Source organism: Mesitornis unicolor, unplaced genomic scaffold (genome assembly GCF_000695765.1).
Source record: "Mesitornis unicolor isolate BGI_N332 unplaced genomic scaffold, ASM69576v1 scaffold13952, whole genome shotgun sequence".
Lineage (NCBI taxonomy): Eukaryota > Metazoa > Chordata > Aves > Mesitornithiformes > Mesitornithidae > Mesitornis > Mesitornis unicolor.
Genome location: NW_010167210.1, coordinates 106,476 through 127,107, shown reverse-complemented (window position 1 = coordinate 127,107; position 20,632 = coordinate 106,476). Strand labels below are relative to the sequence as shown.

At 38.6% G+C, this 20,632-nt stretch overlaps 1 protein-coding gene across 1 annotated transcript in view; it reads left to right on the top strand.

Annotated features, from left to right (window-relative positions):
• LOC104536093 (pancreatic lipase-related protein 2-like) overlaps window positions 1–12,997 on the top strand; it is a gene marked incomplete at its 5' end in the record, with an annotated part of 13,454 nt that extends 457 nt beyond the window's left edge. Inside the window, 10 exons of the mRNA XM_010178624.1 lie at window positions 614–662; window positions 2,101–2,255; window positions 4,337–4,462; window positions 5,397–5,531; window positions 6,468–6,576; window positions 7,705–7,824; window positions 7,914–8,036; window positions 10,340–10,455; window positions 11,884–12,013; window positions 12,882–12,997. Of these exons, the coding sequence (XP_010176926.1) occupies window positions 614–662; window positions 2,101–2,255; window positions 4,337–4,462; window positions 5,397–5,531; window positions 6,468–6,576; window positions 7,705–7,824; window positions 7,914–8,036; window positions 10,340–10,455; window positions 11,884–12,013; window positions 12,882–12,997 (1,179 nt within the window). The remainder of the gene's footprint in view (window positions 1–613; window positions 663–2,100; window positions 2,256–4,336; window positions 4,463–5,396; window positions 5,532–6,467; window positions 6,577–7,704; window positions 7,825–7,913; window positions 8,037–10,339; window positions 10,456–11,883; window positions 12,014–12,881) is intronic.
• Window positions 12,998–20,632: the final 7,635 nt, after the last annotated feature.

Genomic DNA, 20,632 nt, shown 5'->3' with positions numbered 1-20,632 from the left:
TCCCTACTTCACTTCAAAGTAAATGACTGGCTCCATGTACTCTGATGTTTACCGATCAGTGGGTGACGAAGTGATCATGCAGATCAGGGCTGATAAGTGTCCATACATGACAGCAATGATCAAAATGAATTTTTCAAGACTACCTGTGTGATTTAGGAACACAAATTAAGTTTATTCTTGTGCTCTTTTAAATACAATCACTGAATAGCAGTTCTATGAGTAACTTTTCTACTAAATGATAGAAGAAACTTCACTCCATGAAAAGTTGTTGCAAATCCTTTAAGAATTTTACTTCCTTGCCCACAGATTGCAGCTCTAGAGAGACAAAAAAAGCATGAGTGTTTGTCAAGGTCAGGTAGATAATCTTTAAGAGATGCCTAGAGGATATCCTGCATATGCAGGACCTCCATGGCAAACAGAAAGAAACCCAAAGGTATTTTCTTGAAACTTTGCTGTTTTTAAGGAATTGTTGATTCTTTTGGATCCAATTCTTTAAATGCCTGGAGTGTTTCTGTGGTCACTATGACTTTTTATTAATGGGTCAAGGAAGCCTTTAGATGAATTCCAGATTCAATTTTTAGTCAGGTTTGAATTGTGTTCTTATTTCCTTTAGATGTTTGCAGTATGGATCACTACTCTCTTTCTTCTTGATGCAGCCAGAGGTAAGACATATAGTTGATAAAATCTATAAATGGTAAAAATTGTTGTGTGGAGCTTACACCAGAATAACTGTAGTTTAGAAAAAGGATGTGCTTTGGAATGGGTTTAACAAACTTCCTTAGGAACACTGAGTTACTTCATGTCTTTCCCACATTTAACCTATTATTTTTTCATTCTGTAAGGGTTTCTACAGCTAGCAAAGTTCATGGGAATTAGAAAGGTATTTTTAGATATGAATTGATACTAAAATTCTTCCAGGACAGTTCGCCCTACCTACCCTCAGCCCACAGCAGCATTTATGGCAGCTACAACACTTGGAACATCGGCCTAGGCCCTTAGTCTTCACAGCACGACTGAGAGAAAAAGAAAATATTCCAGTCCAAAACAGCTCTTTTCCAACAGAAAAGAGTAGTTCAATAGGGATGGACACACAGAAAGAGCAGAGAGCAACAAAAGGACACATTCCAAAAATTCACTGGCTTCAGAGGAATGGTCCCTGTGAAAATACTTGACCACCTGTGGAGTCTCTAGCTGCAGCTCCACAATTAAATCTTCTCTTTCTCTAGATGTGTTTTCAGTATATATCGCTCTGCCCCTGTATTTCATACAGAGCAATGAACAGAATAAGTCACGGTCTGATGTAGTATGAATTTGTCACCTATCCTAGGTGACAATAGATTCCTATTGTTTTCAGTACCTTTTTAATAGCAATAAAAATTATTTCATATTTCACAACTGTTGTGCTATAACAGTAGTTAAGGATGACATTTAATGGCAACACCCATATGTCATATTTGCATCATTACTGCATCAAAGCCACAGTAGAAATTGGGAAACTTTAGTCCTTCAGGCACAGACCACACTTCCCAAGGCTGTGCTTTGCCATAGGCTTCCACTCAAATTCCACTTTATAGCTGCCACTAAAACCTTATGGTGATAAAAAAATAAAGATGATGTTTAATGTACATTGTGGAGCAACCAGATGTATCTATTTTAATGTTTTGCTTTTGTTTTACTGCTTCATGAACTGTTGCATAAGAAACAACAATTTAGATAATCCCTGGAGCAGTAGCACTAATTTGAAGGACTGCTCTGTGTTGACAGCAAAAGCTGGTTTGTTCTCTGGATGAAGATTTTATTGTCTTTTTCCAATGACTGTGTTAATATGTTTGACAAAATAAGTCATGAGTTCACCAAACTGAGCTCTACACTATGTGTGCAGCAGAAATTGGTCTTGAAGTTCAAGCCCCTGCCTCATGCACAAGGCACAGGAGCACAACTGAGCCCCTTAATGAAAAATGGACACAGGTGCCATTCTAATCTGAACCAGCCATTTTTCACTCCCCAGTATAAACACTGTCCTGCCAGCTTCATGTAAAGTGGTGGCAGCCTGACCTGCTACCTTCCCAGAACACTAACATTTCTCTTTGCATACCCCAGGAAGGGAAGTTTGCTACGAGAGGCTCGGATGCTTTTCAGATAGGCCCCCTTGGTCTGGGATCCCAGAGAGACAACTGGCAGGCTTGCCCAGCTCTCCAGCAACTGTCAACACCAACTTCCTCCTTTACACTAGAGAAAACATCATAAGTCATCAAGTAAGAAACTGCTTTGATTTAATAACCGATAGTGTACTACACATTCAACAAATTATACAAAAAGTTTATCTTCTCCCATTTTTGCTCATAAGTGTCCCAGGAAAAGCCCCAATTCTACATTACACACTCCAGGAACAATCCATCCTAATTTTCTTCCAACTCATTTCTTTTTCCTCATTTCAGCTCTATGATGAGGCAGGTACATTTACAACATTTTAATCACAGCCTTCTAACACAAGTCATCTGAGATACTTTGGATATATTTTATATACTTCTCTACAGTAAGCCAATGGCCAAAATTCAGTTTCAGGTATAAGGCCAAAGGTAGGGAAGGCAGTCCTGTGTGTTTCCAGATTAAAAACCTGATTCAGGCCCATACACACAACTCAGGGATGTGGTTCATACACATGATTACTAGGTCCTATGAAATACATACGATTGGTCATGGAGGCTCTGCTTATGTGGTGGCCAACACTAAGCCCTAAGAGTAGGTAGGTAGTTAAGAGTGAAGATCAGAAGAGGTAGTATTCGTGTTCACCAGAGAGGGGAAGGAAAATGGGATGAAAAATTAAAGGAAAGCTTAGAAAGGAAAACAGCACACTAGAGAAAAAATTAAGGAGAGAATGAAACCATATGTGGAAACAACCAAAAAGAGATTGAAATTGTGATGAATAAGGGAAATAAACAAATATTAAACATTTTTTTAAGAATAGCACTGAAGGAAAATGATGACTAAAAAGCTAAAGAAATAGCCTTGGCAAGATACTGCATAGAGAAAGCTTGGAGGTTTCTCTTGCAGAGATCTGAACCAGGTTATCTCTTGTGAAAACACATCAGGCAGAGAAGTGTAGAGAGAGCAGACTCTGGAGCTGTAGAGAATAAAAAGTAAGAAGTTGTGGTATTCTACACTATCTGCAAACTAGCGGCAGTGAGAGGAAGTGACAAATTGGAGTACCTAAAAGAGCCCGCAGGACTGTACAGGATGCATCAAATGGGAACGTGCTGAAAGACACCAGTAATGGGTCAGCCCTTTCCTTCGACGAGCCAGCGAGTACTGGGAAAAGCTCACAGCAGGATGCTTGAGGTGTTGGAGGTGTCTGGGCTGGCCTCATCTGTAGCATGAAGCAGTTTGGTGGAGATTTGACGAGCTTTAACCTCATTTGGTGAAAGAAATTATCATCAGAGTGTTTGAATTTGACTTGGACAAAGAGCAAGGATGATTAAGTAAATTAATAGGGGGGTGGGGGTAATTAGTTGCTGTTGTTGGCTTTCATTACATGAAAAAGGCTTCATAGTTGTTGGGTTTGTTGTTTTTCTTTAATCTAAATGGTAGTCACAAATGGTGAAGGCATTTAATGTTTTTTCCTGTTTGAGTCACATCAAAACAAGTCCAACATCTCCAGCTAAGAGGGCCTATAAGGTGTAACTTGAACCAGTTTTTCACTGAAGGCGAGATGTGTGCTGATTAGTGCAGGATATCCCCTTTTAAACTTGCAAAACTGTAACAAATGTAAGTAACAGCCAAGTTCTAAGACAATCCAGTATTAAGATTTTTTTAAGAAAGAAAATAATGCCTTCTCAATAAACCCCAAAATGCCTACAGCCTCTGATGTTGTAAGCTTGGTGGGCATTCTTACGCTGTCTGGAATATCTTTGGGATAAAATATAAAGCAGCTTAGCAATGAAGATCTTATATTCAAAGAAAAAAGAAAGAAAAATTGGTATATATTCAAATTCAACCTCATGATACCTTGCAGAAGATGCTATCTTTGTATTTCTGTGGCCAAGTTTGATAAAATCTTGTATTTACATGACATGCTGTACCAGTATATCTCAAAGCATTGTGCAAAGGATGCCAGTATCATTAGTTCAACTGACTAGAGGAAGTGAATTATTTGTTGAAGTGATTAACTGCTATCCCTCAGCAGGGCAGTTTATGAGTGAGGAACAACACCCATCTCTTCAGAGTCCAGAACGATGCCTTAACCATTGGGTAGTCTTCCCTGTATCAGAATGGACACTGGTACAGAGCACTCACATCCTTGTTCTGTTGGTTGTTGATTGTTCTTTTTTTCACACAGAAAATTTCTGCTACAAATCCTTCAACTATCAAAGCTTCAAATTTCCGAACACACAGGAAAACTCGCTTCATTATACACGGTCACCTTGCTGGAGCCGACCTCCCCTGGATAACAAATATATGCAGGGTATGGTATAACTATTTTACTTGTGTTTGAAAGATGCAAGTATCCACATCCCCCCACTAATTGGCTTAAAATTACCACAAAATTTACACCTCTGTTCTCTTGTTAATTTAGGGATTATATGAGGGGAAAAAACCTCAGAAGGAAGCTCAGTTCCACATGACCACACTTTTGTCCTCAGCTATGAGTACAGTGCACTTCACCCTTCTGCTAAATGCCCTTTTGCTGCGTTCACCTCCACAGAGAAAGCTATAATTAACTCATTTTTCAATTCCTTGCCAATAATAAAGGGGGAAAAAAAGTCACTTTTCTCACCTCAGCAAAAAGTCAAAATAAGCGTTTCGGTTTGAGTAAGGCATTTGATCTAATAAAAACAAAATATTTTGTTCAGCAGATTGGTTTCATTTTATTTAGGCACATTTCAAAAATGAAATTATTTCAGAATGAAAAATCAGAATGTTTCATTGCCAGAAGTGCATAAATAGTATATTTTAGTTAAAATATGTGAACTTTGGGGCTGAACAATCCAAGCACATAAACACAAATTTATGAATCCTTTTAGATGAGCCAAGCATATAAATTTTGAAGAATAAAGCTTGGACAATAAAAAAGAAATCATACTATTCTGTTTTTCTACTCTGGGTACTGTCATTACAAGAAGCTGATACCCTAAAGACAACCAAGGCATCTGGAATGGAAAGCAGAACTGAAATAAGCTTCTGTATGTATTTATAGTGTGTTTAAATCACTGCCTCCACTCTGCCTCCTTGTGTTCATTCTTTGGTATTAGTAGGAATTAATACACTGAAGATGTGTCATTACCAGTCGCATAAAAAAGATGAGTCCCTGCCTACAGAAAAACAAAATATTGTTTGCATATACCCTGCTACAACTGTAATTCATGCCTGTTTGCTTCTGTTCTCCTGTTTTCCACCAGTTTATGTTTCACACTGAAGACGTGAACTGCATTTTGACCGAGTGGACGGGTGGCTCTAGCGGTTTGTACACCGAGGCCGTTAACAATGTCCGCATTGTGGGGGCTGAGCTGGTCTATCTGGTGAACTTTCTTGAGGTAAAAGTGTCTGAGGAATGTGAAAGCCAGTGCATAGTCTGTATGGTAAAGGCTGTGTTTAGGATGGCACCTTTAGGTTTGATACAATAGAACCATGAAGTGCAGAGTTATTCAATAATGCAGCTAAAATGTCATTAAAAGTCTCTAATTCTGAACAAATGGAAATATCTGCTTTAGTGTCAGACCACAGATAAGCGTTTCCCTAAAGGCTTACAGGCCATAGTTTCTGAAAATTTTACTCATTATGGCCTTTTTATTGGATAAGACATCAGATTAGAGACTGTCTAGCAAAATCAACAAGATGAAGAGTAGTAATAGAGGGCCAATATGGTTAAAAATCTCCCTGTGAGTCTCACACTCTGCCTCCTGCAAGAACTGGATCCCAACAGAGAGAAGTGACTCTCCTGTGCCCCCAACGTCAGGCTTCCCACGCAGCAGCTCAGCTGAGACCAGCACACCAGCAGTGCTCCTGCCATGGTCCTCCCCATCCTGCAGGACCTGCATGGTGGAGCATCTCCATAGCAGGACAGACACTTAATTCACAGAGAGGGTATGCCACAGACAAAGGCACTGAAAACTCCTCCTCTGAAAACACAGACCTCTGTCCTGACCAAACGTACAGGTTCAGGGGTGAAGCAGTCAGGTCATTCACCTTTTGGATAAGCAAACTGTAGGGGATTTATTTGCAGAAATTCCCTCTTCCTTCTTTTCTATCTTAAGGCCCAATTCCTGCCAGGGGTGACTCCCTTCCAGAGACGTGATATAAGAGGGGATGGGATGAGTTGGGAACTGGTTCTTTTTTGGCACAGATCCCACCACTCACAACTGTAACTTCCCTCTCTATCACCCACTGGTCTGGCCATGATGCAGTGCCACAGGCTTGTATCCCCTGCATAACACGCATGGTTTTTTTCCTTTCCATACATTCTTTCACAGAAAGACTATGGCTACTCTCCTGCCAACATTCATTTCATCGGCCATAGTCTTGGAGCACATGCTGCAGGGGAGGCAGGGAGAAGGAAACCTGGCATTGGAAGAATAACAGGTACTGAAGCTATTTCAACTGATGAAACTTCCTATTTTCATGCAAATCCAGAGAACTGAAGAATCACTGCTGTCTTATAAATACAAAACAGACCACAATGTGCTGGTTTGTCATAATTAACAGTATACAGCTAGCGTGGTGGCACACAAACAAAGCCACGTGCTATCACATGCCATGCACTTCACATGTCAACTTTCACAGCTTTGAGAAAGGCCCTAACTTCAACACATCAGAAAGGCTTAACTGGCCCAACTGTGGCTAAACAGAGGTCACTTTTCACAGGTCACAAGTCCCCTGGAGCATTTGGTTATGATTTTTAATTATATAAAAGAACAGGAACATAATACTGTGTTACATGTGGAATAACAGATTTGTAAAACATCAGCAACTTGTGGCCATATTTAGTTTTAAAAGCCCACTCTATCGTAACTTTTCAGCAGCTCAAAAGATTGAAAATCTGAAATGAAAAATTAAAAGCCCTCAATCTAGTATGTCAGGACGAGTCAGTAAATAGCCATGGACAGCTTGAAAAGGAAGAAAGCTGTTAGTTGCATAGCTACACAGAGACATACAGCGTCATTACACGCTCACATATCACTTTTTTAAAGGCTTGCTATTTTCTGCTTTCCTTTCTCCGCCAGTCGGTTCTTTTCTCTGCATAGACACTGCTTTGACTAAGCTGTGTAAACAATCGGGGAAACTGGGATCAGAACTGTGTTGCTTAACCCCAAGGAGAGCTCACTGACAGTGAAGTGAAGGGGTAACATTTTCAACCAAGCACTTTTGGAAATAAAAATAGATTTCTGATGAAATAAAAATTCTCAAACAAATTTACATGCTCAGAGTAACGTATCAAGATTTCATATTTTTCACTAACACGAAAAAAGCCCCAAACCTCCTATAGCATTGGTCCTGAAAAGTAAGCTACGCACCCATCAGCCTTTTACTGTGCGGCAATTCCTCCAGCTACATTAAAACCTTGCTTGTTTTGCTGGCTGTGGATCACAAAATTGATTTTTATATGTGGAATGAAGGCAGAAATGTAATGACATACAGTATACACACACTGTATGTGATGACATACATATAGTATTATTTACTCGATTTGACATATCTCCATTTATTTAGGTTTGGATCCAGCTGGGCCCCTTTTCCAGTACACTCCCGAAATGGTTAGGCTGGATCCTTCAGACGCAAAATTTGTTGATATAATTCATACTCACGCTGGTCATCTTTTCTTTGACTTTGGTAAGTTTTCATGCAAAGGCTGATGCCAACACAGAGGTTGGCCACAGGGTGCCTGGGAGTGATCAGCCTCGATTCATTGCACATTTCAGCTCCAGGGATTCTTCAGACCTGTGGCCACCTCGATTTTTACCCAAATGGTGGGAAGAAGATGCCGGGATGCAAGCAGCTACGTGTACCTCCTGCAACTCAGGATATCAATGACCTTATGAGAGGTAACTGTATTTTAAAGAAGTAATACCTCATTATAAGCTACAATTAGAAATAAAAGCTAGGCTAAGTTAAGGCCTTTTGAATATATATCTCATTTATGAAGCTTGGATTTGGAGTAGGGAGAGAATGCTCAAAAATCGAAGATTTAAAGCTGCCTGTGAAATGTTCTCCAATTTTTTTATATGCTACCCAAAGCAAATTCCAGATGAAAACTTCAGTTAAAGCCTCAGACTTGTTCATCGCAACCTGTTACAAGAGCCTGCCACTGTGCTGACAGACTGACCTCAGTGGGAATTCACCACGTGAAGGACCAGTACAATTTCATTCAAGGATAATCCAAAAATGCGTATGTTGAAATCTGAGCTTCCTTCTCCCTAGAAAGTCATTGGTCGCTATATTATTTGGGTTAGACATGCTCATCCACACCATTAACAGCTTTAGCATCTTCAAAGGGAAGAGCACAAGGTTAAAAATACAGAAGATGGTAATATTGGTAGTTCCTGTTCTTCAAAGAAAGCTGGGCAGTTAATCGGAATTACCCTGGGATCCAGTACAATAGACCCCCAAAATCCTGTCTTCTGATCCTAACCTACAGAAATAAGAACATGTGTTATTCACAGCTAAATGTTTGAAATCCCTACCCTAGTTAAGTAATTTGCTTTCAAAAATGCTCTGTATTAGAACTGGTGGGAGAACTTAGTAACAAAGAGGGCTGAAAGCTGGCTGTGCACAAAGTCACTTGGAACCAAAACACTTTCCAATCGGACTGCATTAAGAATAGCTATATTTTCAGAAATAATGAATAAAAAATATTTTCCACAAACATTTCACAAGGCTTTTTACAATGTTTTGTGGTGAAGGAGGAGCTCAGCTCAACTGAACATGAGCAGATGGAGCTGGTTGTTCATGCAGCTCCTAAAAATAGAGACAACCTTAACTCCTGCCTCTTGTTTAAACCTTACTTCATGCATCTCTCTTCTGTTTGATAATATTTACATTTCTGTAGTGCTTTTATGTATGAAGTGCTTTAGAAATGCTACTTATTAACTTCTTTCTACAGCTTTTGATGCAATAGGGAGAGGCGCATTATGTTCCCATTGTATAGATGTTAAGTGAATTTGGCACTAGCACAAACTAAGCCAACAGTCAGAGCTGAGATTTTGAAAGTTAAAAGTGAGACCCTTCTGAATTAGCTTTGAAGAAGGAACTATAAAGAAAACATACTCAGGAAGCCTTGATGATGTAGATTATTTTCAAGAAAAACAGACAAATATAATTTTCAGAGGTCTTTTTTGTGTGAGGGTTTTTTTTTCTTTCCTTATGTAAAGAACAAAGTGGTCAACGCCAACCAGTCTGTTTTTAAGATGCATAAAAATTGACAGTACGTGAAATTCTGATTTCACTGGAAGCTGCGCCACGTTGCAACTTCTTCAGTGCCCCCAAGACTTCACTCTGTGATTAGGTGAACCCCCACACATGCTGAAGCAGAGGAGAGGCTGGTTTTATACAACCTAACCTTGGTGCGTTGTGCTTTGATAAAGGAGAGGCTTCAGAGCCAATGAAAACAATACAAGAGGCCTGTAAATAAAACCCAAATAGCACTTTCTTCTTTCTTATACTAACTGATTATAAATTTCACACTGATGCAAAAATGTACTTGCTTCAAATAATCCTGACAAAATCAAGGACACACTGACAACATCTTGCTTTTCAGAGCATTTCACAGAATCACCAATCTCAAATGACCATAGATCTTCTAGGGCTTAAAAACACTGTAAGCCACTGAAGGTAAAATAATTACTGCAATTACCTTTAATTCTAGAAATGAGTATAAACTGCGGTTTTACAAAATACCATGTTGTGATAATGGTAAGCAAATGAAAAGTACTTGCTTTACAAATGCTGTAGCTATGAATTATTCCAGTCTTTGAAATATCAAAGAGAAATTCTCCTAAATTCTCCTCGGTTCTCATGCTGAAGTAAAGCAGTTAAGTACACATAGCGGGATGGCACGCTGTGCAAGGTCTGCCCTGGTGTATCACCATCTCTGTTAACTCCAGCACGAGCACAGCGAGATGCAAAATAGAACCTAGCTCTTCCCCATTGAAAAAATATGTGTAGACGTAACAGTTTTTAATAAAAATCGAATAATTCACACTTTAAACATATCTTAATTATTACTGTTTTTTAGATGTGACATTTACAAATGCTTTTGAGGAAAAAAAGTACCCACAAGTGTTGTTTTGGCATGGACTTTATGTTAATGGATAGCTTTAATTTTTTTTTTACCGGGACTTTTTCCCAGCATATAGAGCTGTTGGATGTGGACACAAAAGAAGTCTCCGGTATTATGCTGAGAGTATTTTCACTCCCAATGGATTTGTTGGGTATCCATGTGAAACATATCGACATTTTGTGTTGGTAAGTACCAGGTACATATTTGCCTGAAGGGTTATAGCCCTGCCCTTCTCCTCTTAAAAATTTCGGGGACAACTTCTGCACTCTGGATCATGGGATACAGGGGGGCTATCCAGACCCACTGACTACCCTCAACAAGACCAGACCCAAAAACCTGGCAAAATGTAAAGGCAGCTAACTAAAAAACAAAAATCCAGAAGAAAATAAGGCAGTTAATACATACACCAAAAACAGTTACAAAAGGAGATAGGAATTGCTGAGTAAGAAGGCAATGAGAGACAGTGGCTGGGTTTGCATTTTGCATAGGTCAGCAGTAAGGGAGACTGGGTCTGGTTAAAGGAAATCCACCTACACTTGGTGGAACTCATCATCAAGAGGAAAGCCTCTGGCTTTCAGAAATGTTTCAACATCTGTACAAACAATAAATATTCACAGCATACGGGACAGGGGAGATATTTATACACCACAGCACTGCTCACACAGCCCTCAAGTGGCAAAAGAAAGAAGGCAGCATCATGTCCTGGTGTTTTAATGCCTGATATAACTGGTCTTTTAGTGGACCAATTCTGGCAGTGCAACCAAAGACTGGTCAAGCAGAAAGAGTTTGATATAATTTGAAAGTTTGTTATAATTCAGGACTTGACAACCTGAACCCTGTTGAATTTAGTGATACAAGGGAAATGGTTTTTTCAGTCTCATAATAAACAAGTGATGATGATCATTTAGCCTTTTATTCATCTAATGCCCAAATAGCCAAAGATTCACAAATGTCAGTTCTTACAGAACCTCACAAATACCAAAATTAGACTACTTAAATATAACAATGTCATATTTTCCAACTGCAATGAAGTCACTTATCTTTTTTCTAATTATTATTTTAGCGGACATTAAGTTCTTGATCTAAATGTTTCATCTATGTAGGTAGATAAATTTCATTAAGGTTCATGGGAATAAGGGCTGAAAAGCAGACAGAACACATTCCAAAGCAAGACCCCAATCTTCATTATTCTTAAACATAAATATCTTTACCATGTGAGTGAGATATCCAGACAGAACTGTTGGCAAATGCGGTTAGCCACCCTATAATAATTAGCAGACAGCCTTTCAGTGGACCCTGTGAATGAATATATTACCTATAATTTACAGATCAGGTAGTATGGCATAATATCATTAAGGTATTTATTTATGGTCTCTGCAAGAGCATAAGGAATTAGGCCAGATTTTCAATCTGTTTCTCTCCAATTTTCAACCAGATGAAATAAGATGACTGACCATCTCAGCTCCTTTTTTCACCATACCAATAAATACTGAACTCAGAAGCAAATACCTTTTAAAAAAACTGGAAAAAAGCTGAAATACTCTAATTTCTAATACTTTAAGTGGGATTAAAACAGCTAATGTCTTTTAACACACATTGTTATTTTCCCCCAGGGAGACTGCTTCCCATGTCCGAAGGAAGGATGCCCACTGATGGGTCATTATGCTGATAAGTTTTCACATAAAACTGAAAAGGAACAGCAAAGGGTTTATTTAAACACAGGATCCTCCTTTCCATATGCTCGTAAGTGCTTCTTTTGGGTGGTGAATGCTAAAGTGGTAGTGAATTAAGTGTGAACAAATATCTTATGCTTCTATAGAGAGCTGCTGCAGGTAAGGAGTGGCACTTAGTACAAAATTCAGAATTTCAGGTATGTTGGGAATATGCAGTGCCATCATTACCTGAGAAAGGCTGAGACAATCATAGAAACAGATCAACTGATGCTGACTTTTGGCCTAGAAACCCTGCTAAATTTTGTTAATTCGATGATGACTTCAAAAATTCTAAAAAGCTGAAGGTGGGAGGAATGTTATGTGGAAAGTGCAAAATTTCAAATTAAAAAAAAGTTTAAATTTTTTATTGACAAAAATTTATAAACCTAGACCACTTCAGGGTATTTTTGCAAAACTCATCAAGTCAGTAAGTCAATACTTGATAAGAAGTATAGTTTTGATTGTGATTAATGTAGAAGTAGCCACAGAACTGGGAAATGAGAAAATTCATAAATAAATTGTAATCCATCACGGGGAGGAACTGCAAGGGCAATAAATGAGAGAGAGCCTTTGAGGTCCCTATTCACTAGGCACTAAAATATGAAAGCAAAATTAAGAACAGAAGAAAAATAAATCTTATATAACATCTCCATGAAAGTAAAAAAAAAATAATTTCAGAACAGAGAAACTAACCATTTCTCAAATCTGAATGAAAGGAAATTAATACTACCAGAATCACACAGGTTATTTGCCTTAATAAAGAGTGACATTTTGTTTGCTTACAAGCACATTTATGCGATCCTTTCACTTCCCTGAAACACATTGAAACATATGAAAAGTTTTGTCATTAGGGAAGAAGTCTCTTTACAACCATAACCTATTTCATTTTGCTTTCAAAGGCTGGCGAAAAGAGATACATGTCAAAGTATCTGCAACAGAAACCATGATGGGAAATATAGATGTAGCCTTGACTGGAACTAATGGGATCAGGAAAAAATATACAATTGACAAGTAAGTTTAACATGACTGTTGAAAAAATGGCTCTATTGTTATCATATTGAATTTATACACAGTTATTTTGACACGACTCATCTTGCTCTGTGATCTGCGATTTACATTGGTAATAAAAATAGCTGGTAAGTGGTTAAAGTTCCCCATGCTACAGATTGTCGTCAAAATCTGCTTGCTGGTCACTCTTGCTGTGTATTTTCTTTTCTTTTCTGGGGATGATGGTTAGCATAGCAAAGTGGGCAAGAGCAAAAAGCTCTGTGGCTGCTGCTGGACTCAAACATCATTTGGTGATCTGAGAAGACAAAGAGCTGCACGATGTACAGTCATTTAAACATTCCCTCCCCTAGGGAATCTGTAAGAAAGTTGCAGCTTGCTTATGACCTGTGCTGGATTCCTATCCACTCAGCCTGGCCTTTTCCAGTAAATATGAATTTAAATCTCATAAACTGATCCTTGTCAAAAGCAGTGTCTAAATACTGTAAAACCAACCTGCTCTGTGAACATAGTCCTGTTACTGGTTTATACCAGGAGTGCCTTTGGTGCAATACACCTGTAAGTAATTCCTATGTCATACTCTAATATGCATTGCTTTATAACGAATGCTGATACCACTGAAGGCACAAACGTAGACTATCATTTTCAATTTTTTTCATGGTTGAGAGTAAGCAGAAACACTGAGATAGCTTTCTGACTTGGACTTATTTGAAGATAATTTGGATTTCTTTTCCAAAAATAACACCTGGAATAGGCCTTATGGCCATACTGACAAAAGCTGGGCTAACTGATCTAGTGTTTTCATCCTGAAAGGCACAGAAATTTAAGCAACTAAGTCATTTGCGTACTTCTGTACATCTCTTGAGTAGCTATCTCTTTCACAGGTACCAACAAGCTTATACATTGGGTTGATAGGCTGACAGCCTGTAGTGGGATCCACAATAACCTCCCTATATGTTTTTTTTTTCCTCTGCTTTCTCAGTTAAGGTTAATACAGAGACTTTGTGGCCTTCCCCAATTTCTCTAGCTGGTAACAGCACCACAGACTTCAGCCAATGGAGGAAAAAGTGATATTTAGTCCTCAGAACTTCCTCCAGATATTCAAGATAGATCATGTTGGGAGAGCTAAGGTAGCCTCAGCACCACCACAGTAGCTTCAGGGAAGGGCAAAAATTGCAATACTGATTTGGAGGAAGAAATCAACCAAAATGTCAATTAGAGATTCCTTCCTAATCCTCACAAAAAAAGGTTAAATGAAAAGTGCATTATATATTTTGGTGGGATTTTTTTTAATATTTCCTTAAATTTAGCCCTGTTACAATGTCTTTCCAAAGAAGTACTTGATATATTTTATGTACAAAAAAATCAAAGGTCCAAGGGCATTATAAAAGGCTTTGCTACATAGCTGGAACGACAAGTCAGCAGAGAGGACACAACTTGGAGTTTCTGGACTTGACACACAATTCCGTACTGCCTGAGCTGGAAAATTCGGATGTGCATGAGGCTCTGCATCAAGGGCCCTGTGTATTCCCCAAGGATCCTACTCTCCAAGAACACATTCTAAGCTAAAATTTTGCCTAACATCGCTGATTGGTAATTCTTTTAAAAAAATGTAATAGAATTATAACATTAGTATTCAAACTCATAGCATCCCACATCTCCCTTTCTGCCTAAACTCTACCATTGTTTTTCCTTGTTTATGAAGAACACAGAGCATCACTTCTGTGCTTTTCTTTTGGCAGGGGCATTTTCAAACCAGGCAACACATACTTGAACTATATTGATACAGAAATTTCTGGGAACATTTCAAAAGCTGAGTTTCTCTGGAAAAAGCGTGCAGGTCATGTACACAGAGGCTGCATGGGAGCTGAAGAAGTCACAATAATATCTGGGGAAAATGGAAACGTGTGAGTACATAATTTAACAGTCCATTCTGTGGGTCTGGGGAAGGAAAAAACAAACAAACAAAAACCAACAAATACACACCAGAAAAAGGGGAAAAAACAAAACACCTTTGCATGCTATCACGCCCCTTAAAGCAAGTGGGTTTAAGTATTGAAAATAAGAGCCTAATCCAAATTACATGGCAGTACCTGAGTGCTTGGTTGACTGCAATTCCTCTCTCCAAAAGAATAGAGACATCAAATTTGAAATTCTGGGGGGTTGTAGCCCTGCACTTGTAAGAAAGGTACAAGTTTATCTCCCAAATTGCAGGACATCAGAAACAGTGCAGAAACTCTGCAGGTTACTTCAGGTTGATTCTAACCTGATGCTATGGTCCAGGCGCCCGCTGGCACCTGCAGTACACGAGGTTTGCTTCTGGAGTGCACCTCTCGGGTCAGTTTTACCCAGAATGAATGCAGCTGATGTGTCCTGAGACCACTCTGTTGTGTAAAGCAAAGTCTGGCAAGTGGAGAAAACAGAGTGAGATTCAACTGAAAAGCGCACTCCTGGTCCAAATTAAAATATTAATGGAGTCTGAACATAAGGCCAAACATGTCTTAAAATTTCATAATTATACACTAACTAGTAATTCTTAAAAAAATCATTTGATAGCATACAGACTTTATATTCTTAGTCTCCTAGAACCCCACACTTTGACCTAACATAAGATAAAAATTTGATTTATGTTGATAATCTTTGGCTGCTGCTAAGAAAATGTCCCACTGTGCTGAAAAATATCCCCTTGAACTGTTTTCCCCTCGCCAGGTCTGCGTTCTGCGGCTGTGGAGCCGTGCAGCCCAGCACATGGCAAGCCCTGACGCTCTGCTGAGGCTCAGCGAGGAACGTCATGGTTGTCTCCTGTGGCAACCTTCACCACCTGGATGAGCGCACTTCTTCAAGTCAGCAGCACAGTATTAATAAGGCTCCTTCAGTAGACAGGAAAATTTTGCCCATCCCTCTACAAAAGCTCTGTTTCCAAATTAGTGATACCAATTTTTATCCGTTCAGGGCAGTTACACTTCTGTGAGTTCCAGTTACAATGACAACTAATGAGTATTTACTAGCAGCACACTCATGCAGTGTGATCATATTTCAGAATCAAGGGGGAGAATAATAAAATAGAAGAAAAAGTTCCGGCCAATTCTCCTTTGAAATACATTTAATTACCTTAGGAGGAGCATCGAAAAAGAAACAACAACAACAACAAAGATGGACAGAGGGGAAAAAAAAAGAACAAAAAAAAAGGAAAAAAGAATTACAAAGAAAAAAATGAAAAAGATAAAACAAAAGTGGGGGAGGATAAAAAAGAAGCATAGACAGTCAAATTCTTTAAGAGTACCTGCTTACTTGTTCAGGAAAATGACACTTTCATGTTTTCAGGTGCATCTAATTCTATGTCAAGAGTCTGAGTAATAATTTTAAACATAAAAATAATCAGAATTTGAATGGCATTGCCTGATGTGTTCTTTCTTCCTTCCCCAAGATAACATTTAAACAACATTTTAACAGCACATCCAAAAGACTGCGTAAGACCTGGGACTCTGTACTGAGTTGTACAGTATACTTTGAGAAACTCTGCCATCAAAGATCACTATGTGTCAAGCAGGACAGCTTAATGCATAGCAAAATATATTATTATTGCCTTTTTCATGGGAAGGAACCCATTGATTTGATCTCTTCAGCTCTGCTGAACACTGGTGAGCTGGGACTCTTTCTCTATACCTGAAACAGGCTGCTTCTTCATCACAACTATGTTGAACTATTGAGAAAGTTGTTCTCTTGCAACCTTCAAATTAACTATTTTCTCTTTACCGGTGAAGTTGAACTTTCCACCTCTGCCTTGCTTTTCTGAAGTCACTGAAGTAGGGCCTGAGCTGCATAATTTGCATTACTATACAGCATTGCCTCCCCAAATATGGCAGTCTTTTGATTTAACTGGTTAACAAAACCAGATTTCTAAGTATTATCTGCATTAGCCAAAGTCAGCTGTTTCTGTTTCAATACAAGCTACCCACAAAAGTCCTTTTGGTTTTTAATTGCCCACAGTGGTCTAAGACATACAAGCTGATTTTTAAATCTAACATCAGGTTTATAATTTCAGTGCAGAAATTCTGTGTGTGAATCACGTTGGGCATCTCTGTTCTGTCACATCCTAACAACCAGCTATTCCTGAATGCTTCCAGTGAGGTTTACCAGAATGTGTTAATGAGATGCTTTACACAAGGTTAAACATGAGGGACAAACAGGTGTGTTTCATATTATGCAGCAATAATTCTAATATGTCAGAATCCAGTCACCTCCTATGACGTTTGCCAGAGGAGCTTGCCTAGGAGGTTGGCAGCAAAGTTGACAAATCAGCTGTCAAACTTCTCAGACCTCCTTAGACTTCTCAGTACCTTCACCATCTCCACCCATGCAGAGCATGATCCAGAAACCATCCCGAGCAGGGAACTCATCCTCCTGTACCCTTTAGGCAAACTCCTTAGCCAAGACCACTTTTTTGTGTAAGCAGGGACTCCCCTCTTCTGCACTCTCCTGGAGAAATACAAAACACACCCCCAGGTACCTCTACACAGTTGCAAAATATCTGTGGCTCATAGTTACACCATCTTTAAGACCCTTCATCAATCAGGCATGGCTCAGCCTCAGAGTTACACAAGTAAAGGAGACTCAGGGAGGGAAAAAGGAAGACTTATGTTTCCTTTCTTACAGTCAGGAACTGAAGCAAAAGAAACATGAATATTTTTCTTGTAGTCACAAAGAAATGTGCAGCAGGGCCAGGTTTAATGACATCAGGTTTAATGGCATGAGCCAGCAGTGAGCAGTGCAATGCAGGCCATTGCTTCTCACAGGGAAGCAATGTCCAGTTGAACTCAAGACTTCTATAAAGTCTGTCCTCTCCTGCCTCCATACTTGGCTGTGCCACTTTTGCAATTCCAAAAATTAATTTGATGTTTTTATGAATAGTAAATCATATTCTAGCTTTCAAAAAACACAAAATTTCATTTCGTTTAATTTTAAGCTATAGATTTCAACAGCATTTTGAAAAAGCATAACAGCTCATATGAGCTGACGACCTGTGCTACAAATGTGGTCCAGCTGATTAGACCACTTAAAGACAGGTGTTTTCTCACCTAATCAGTTAAGCTAAAAAAAAAAATACTGCATTAACTTCTTTCTCTTGTGTTGTCCTGTTTTGCATTTTTGTCATATACTGTTTCTTGAGTTAATTTTAATTTTTTGGTTTAGTAAACATCAACACTGCACTTCTTTGCTAATGCATTTATAGACAAAGCAAGAGAGATTAATTTTTATGAGCTAAAGGTGAAAAAAGACATTGACAGCAGCTGTGTGTTGCTGGCAGCAGATAGACTTCCTCCTGGACTTTTCTGTGTTTAAAAATTAAATTTGTTACTTGTATGAACCCTTTGGATACTATCACTTTATATTAATGGAACCAGTCCAAAAAATGCAAGAGTTTGATATTTCACAAGACAATCTGCCCTTGACAAAGACTGGCAGAGGTAATTCTTTTGTATCTTCACAACAAGGTAAGCCAGCTTTTTGGAACAATTTCAATTGCATCTTTAAAATGTCAAGTGAGATGCACCATTTGATATGCTTGGCCGTCATGTTGAAAGGTTGTAGTTTTTTAATCAAATATGCTTCATCTGTCTACGTTTTTTAAGGACATACTAAGATTTTGCATTCAGTCTTCTATGCTATTTAAATATTCTGCAATACTATGAGTGCTTCAGAATTACAATGCAAATTATATTTAATATTGCAGAAGCATTTGTTCACTACAAAAATTATGCCAAAGGTAAAATACTAACAAAGCCATTATAAAATATTCAACCTCGGTCCCTTTTCTCTCTCATGACACTCTTTTGGCAGCGGGGTAAGGTAAAACAAACACACATAAAAAACAAACCTCTTAAATCTCTCCCAGAAAAAGGGAACAGTAACAATAAGTAATCCAAAATACTAACTCTCTCCTCCATTTACATCATCTGTATTTAATTTATATGCAACATCAGAAAAATAATTTTAGGAGAAACAGTGTGCTTGCCATTAAGTGATAAATGCAGGTATGTTAATGAGAAAACAAGGACCATTCTTATCAGAGTTCTGCATTAACAGGAATAAAATACTCTACTGCATAGCACAGCAGACTATCTTCTTTCCAAAAAGCACAGTCTATCAGATAGTCCCTCGTAAGTATTTGTAAACCTAGAAAAATTAAAATTAATTAAATAGAACTACTAGGCAGAGACCTCAACGTTCAGTTTATGCAGTCGACTCTCTTCCTACTTTTGATCCTGTCTATTTCATTTCTGTGACTATTCAGATTTTGTCATGCTACTGTAATATCCTACAATATATTGATAAAATCCTTGGAAATGAACCACAGATTTGCAGGAAATAAACTACTGCATGGGTTCATTCACAAAGTCCTTTTGGTCTTTCATTTTCGTTACAGGTAAAGCTTGACAAGGTCTTTACACAAAAAACCTCCCCAGTGCCTTCATTCTGCCTTGAACACTATATCCCTTCTGATAATATCATTTTGTAGACCAGACAGTTGTCAGCATCTTTCCTTGTAGAAACTCCATGGGAAACTCCATAATTTTCTCCAGATAAAAATACATCAGGCTTTTTTTTCTACTCTAGATAATCTGTATTTCACATGTTCCCACATGATTTTTAAACAGCTTTTGTTTCTTCTTCAGGCTTCTTTTTCCCCAAGAAAAGCTAATTCTTTTCTATATAGTTGCATTTTGATAAGTTTTTCTCACTTCTCCCTTTAAATTTTATTTAGGTTAGTGTCTTTATCTTTAACATACCAGAAGTGAATGCTTACAGTGAACACACATCCTGAAGGTACTTCTGGTAGATCTGAGATCTGTATTTAATCCTTTCTAGCCCACAGTTGTGTCACACCAGTTACCAACCCACCTGTAGGATCACATTGCCTGGGAGGAGCTCTATTTTCCCACTTAGCATTCTTGCAGGAGCATCGTCTCATGCTTTTCTCTTGCTCCTGGATATTTTTACAGAAAAATTATTTACCTATAGTTGTACTCTTTCCTCAAAGAAAATTACAGATTTTTTTCTACAGCAGGCTACAATTCTCGAATGTGTGTCTGTTAAATAGAAGGTAAAATAAAATCTTTGAAAAGGGATTTTGCTGAGACCTCAGTGCAGTCAGGGTATGTTGTGTAACCCCTGGCTCTAACAGTTACATTTGGCAGGCTCCTGGGACAGAAGCAAAAATTAAAATCTTTGTGCAGAAGTTGATAGCATGCCCAAATCTATTTTTATGGCATATTTCCAAGATAAAACAGAGCCAAGAATCTGTTCATTATCAACTACCAAGGATCTAAAAACTTCCGGAAAGAACATGCATCATCCCCAGCCTTTACACAAACAGAGCACACCTACATTGCTGTGCTGCAGAAAAGCAGACCCGTCCTCCCAGCTACCACAAGGTTGGATGAGGCAAATGCCTTGCAACACCGGAAGCATAGGCAATATGTGGAAATACCAGCTGGCATTGGTGTCATTTCCCTTTTTATCCAATAATTTTTGGGGTTTTTTTGACAGTAGGAAAGCCTGGGAGATGTCCGGAGCCTTAGGTGGCTAACTTTGTTCTGCGCCACTGGTTTACATCCAAGCTGTTTAGAGCAATAAAAGGAAG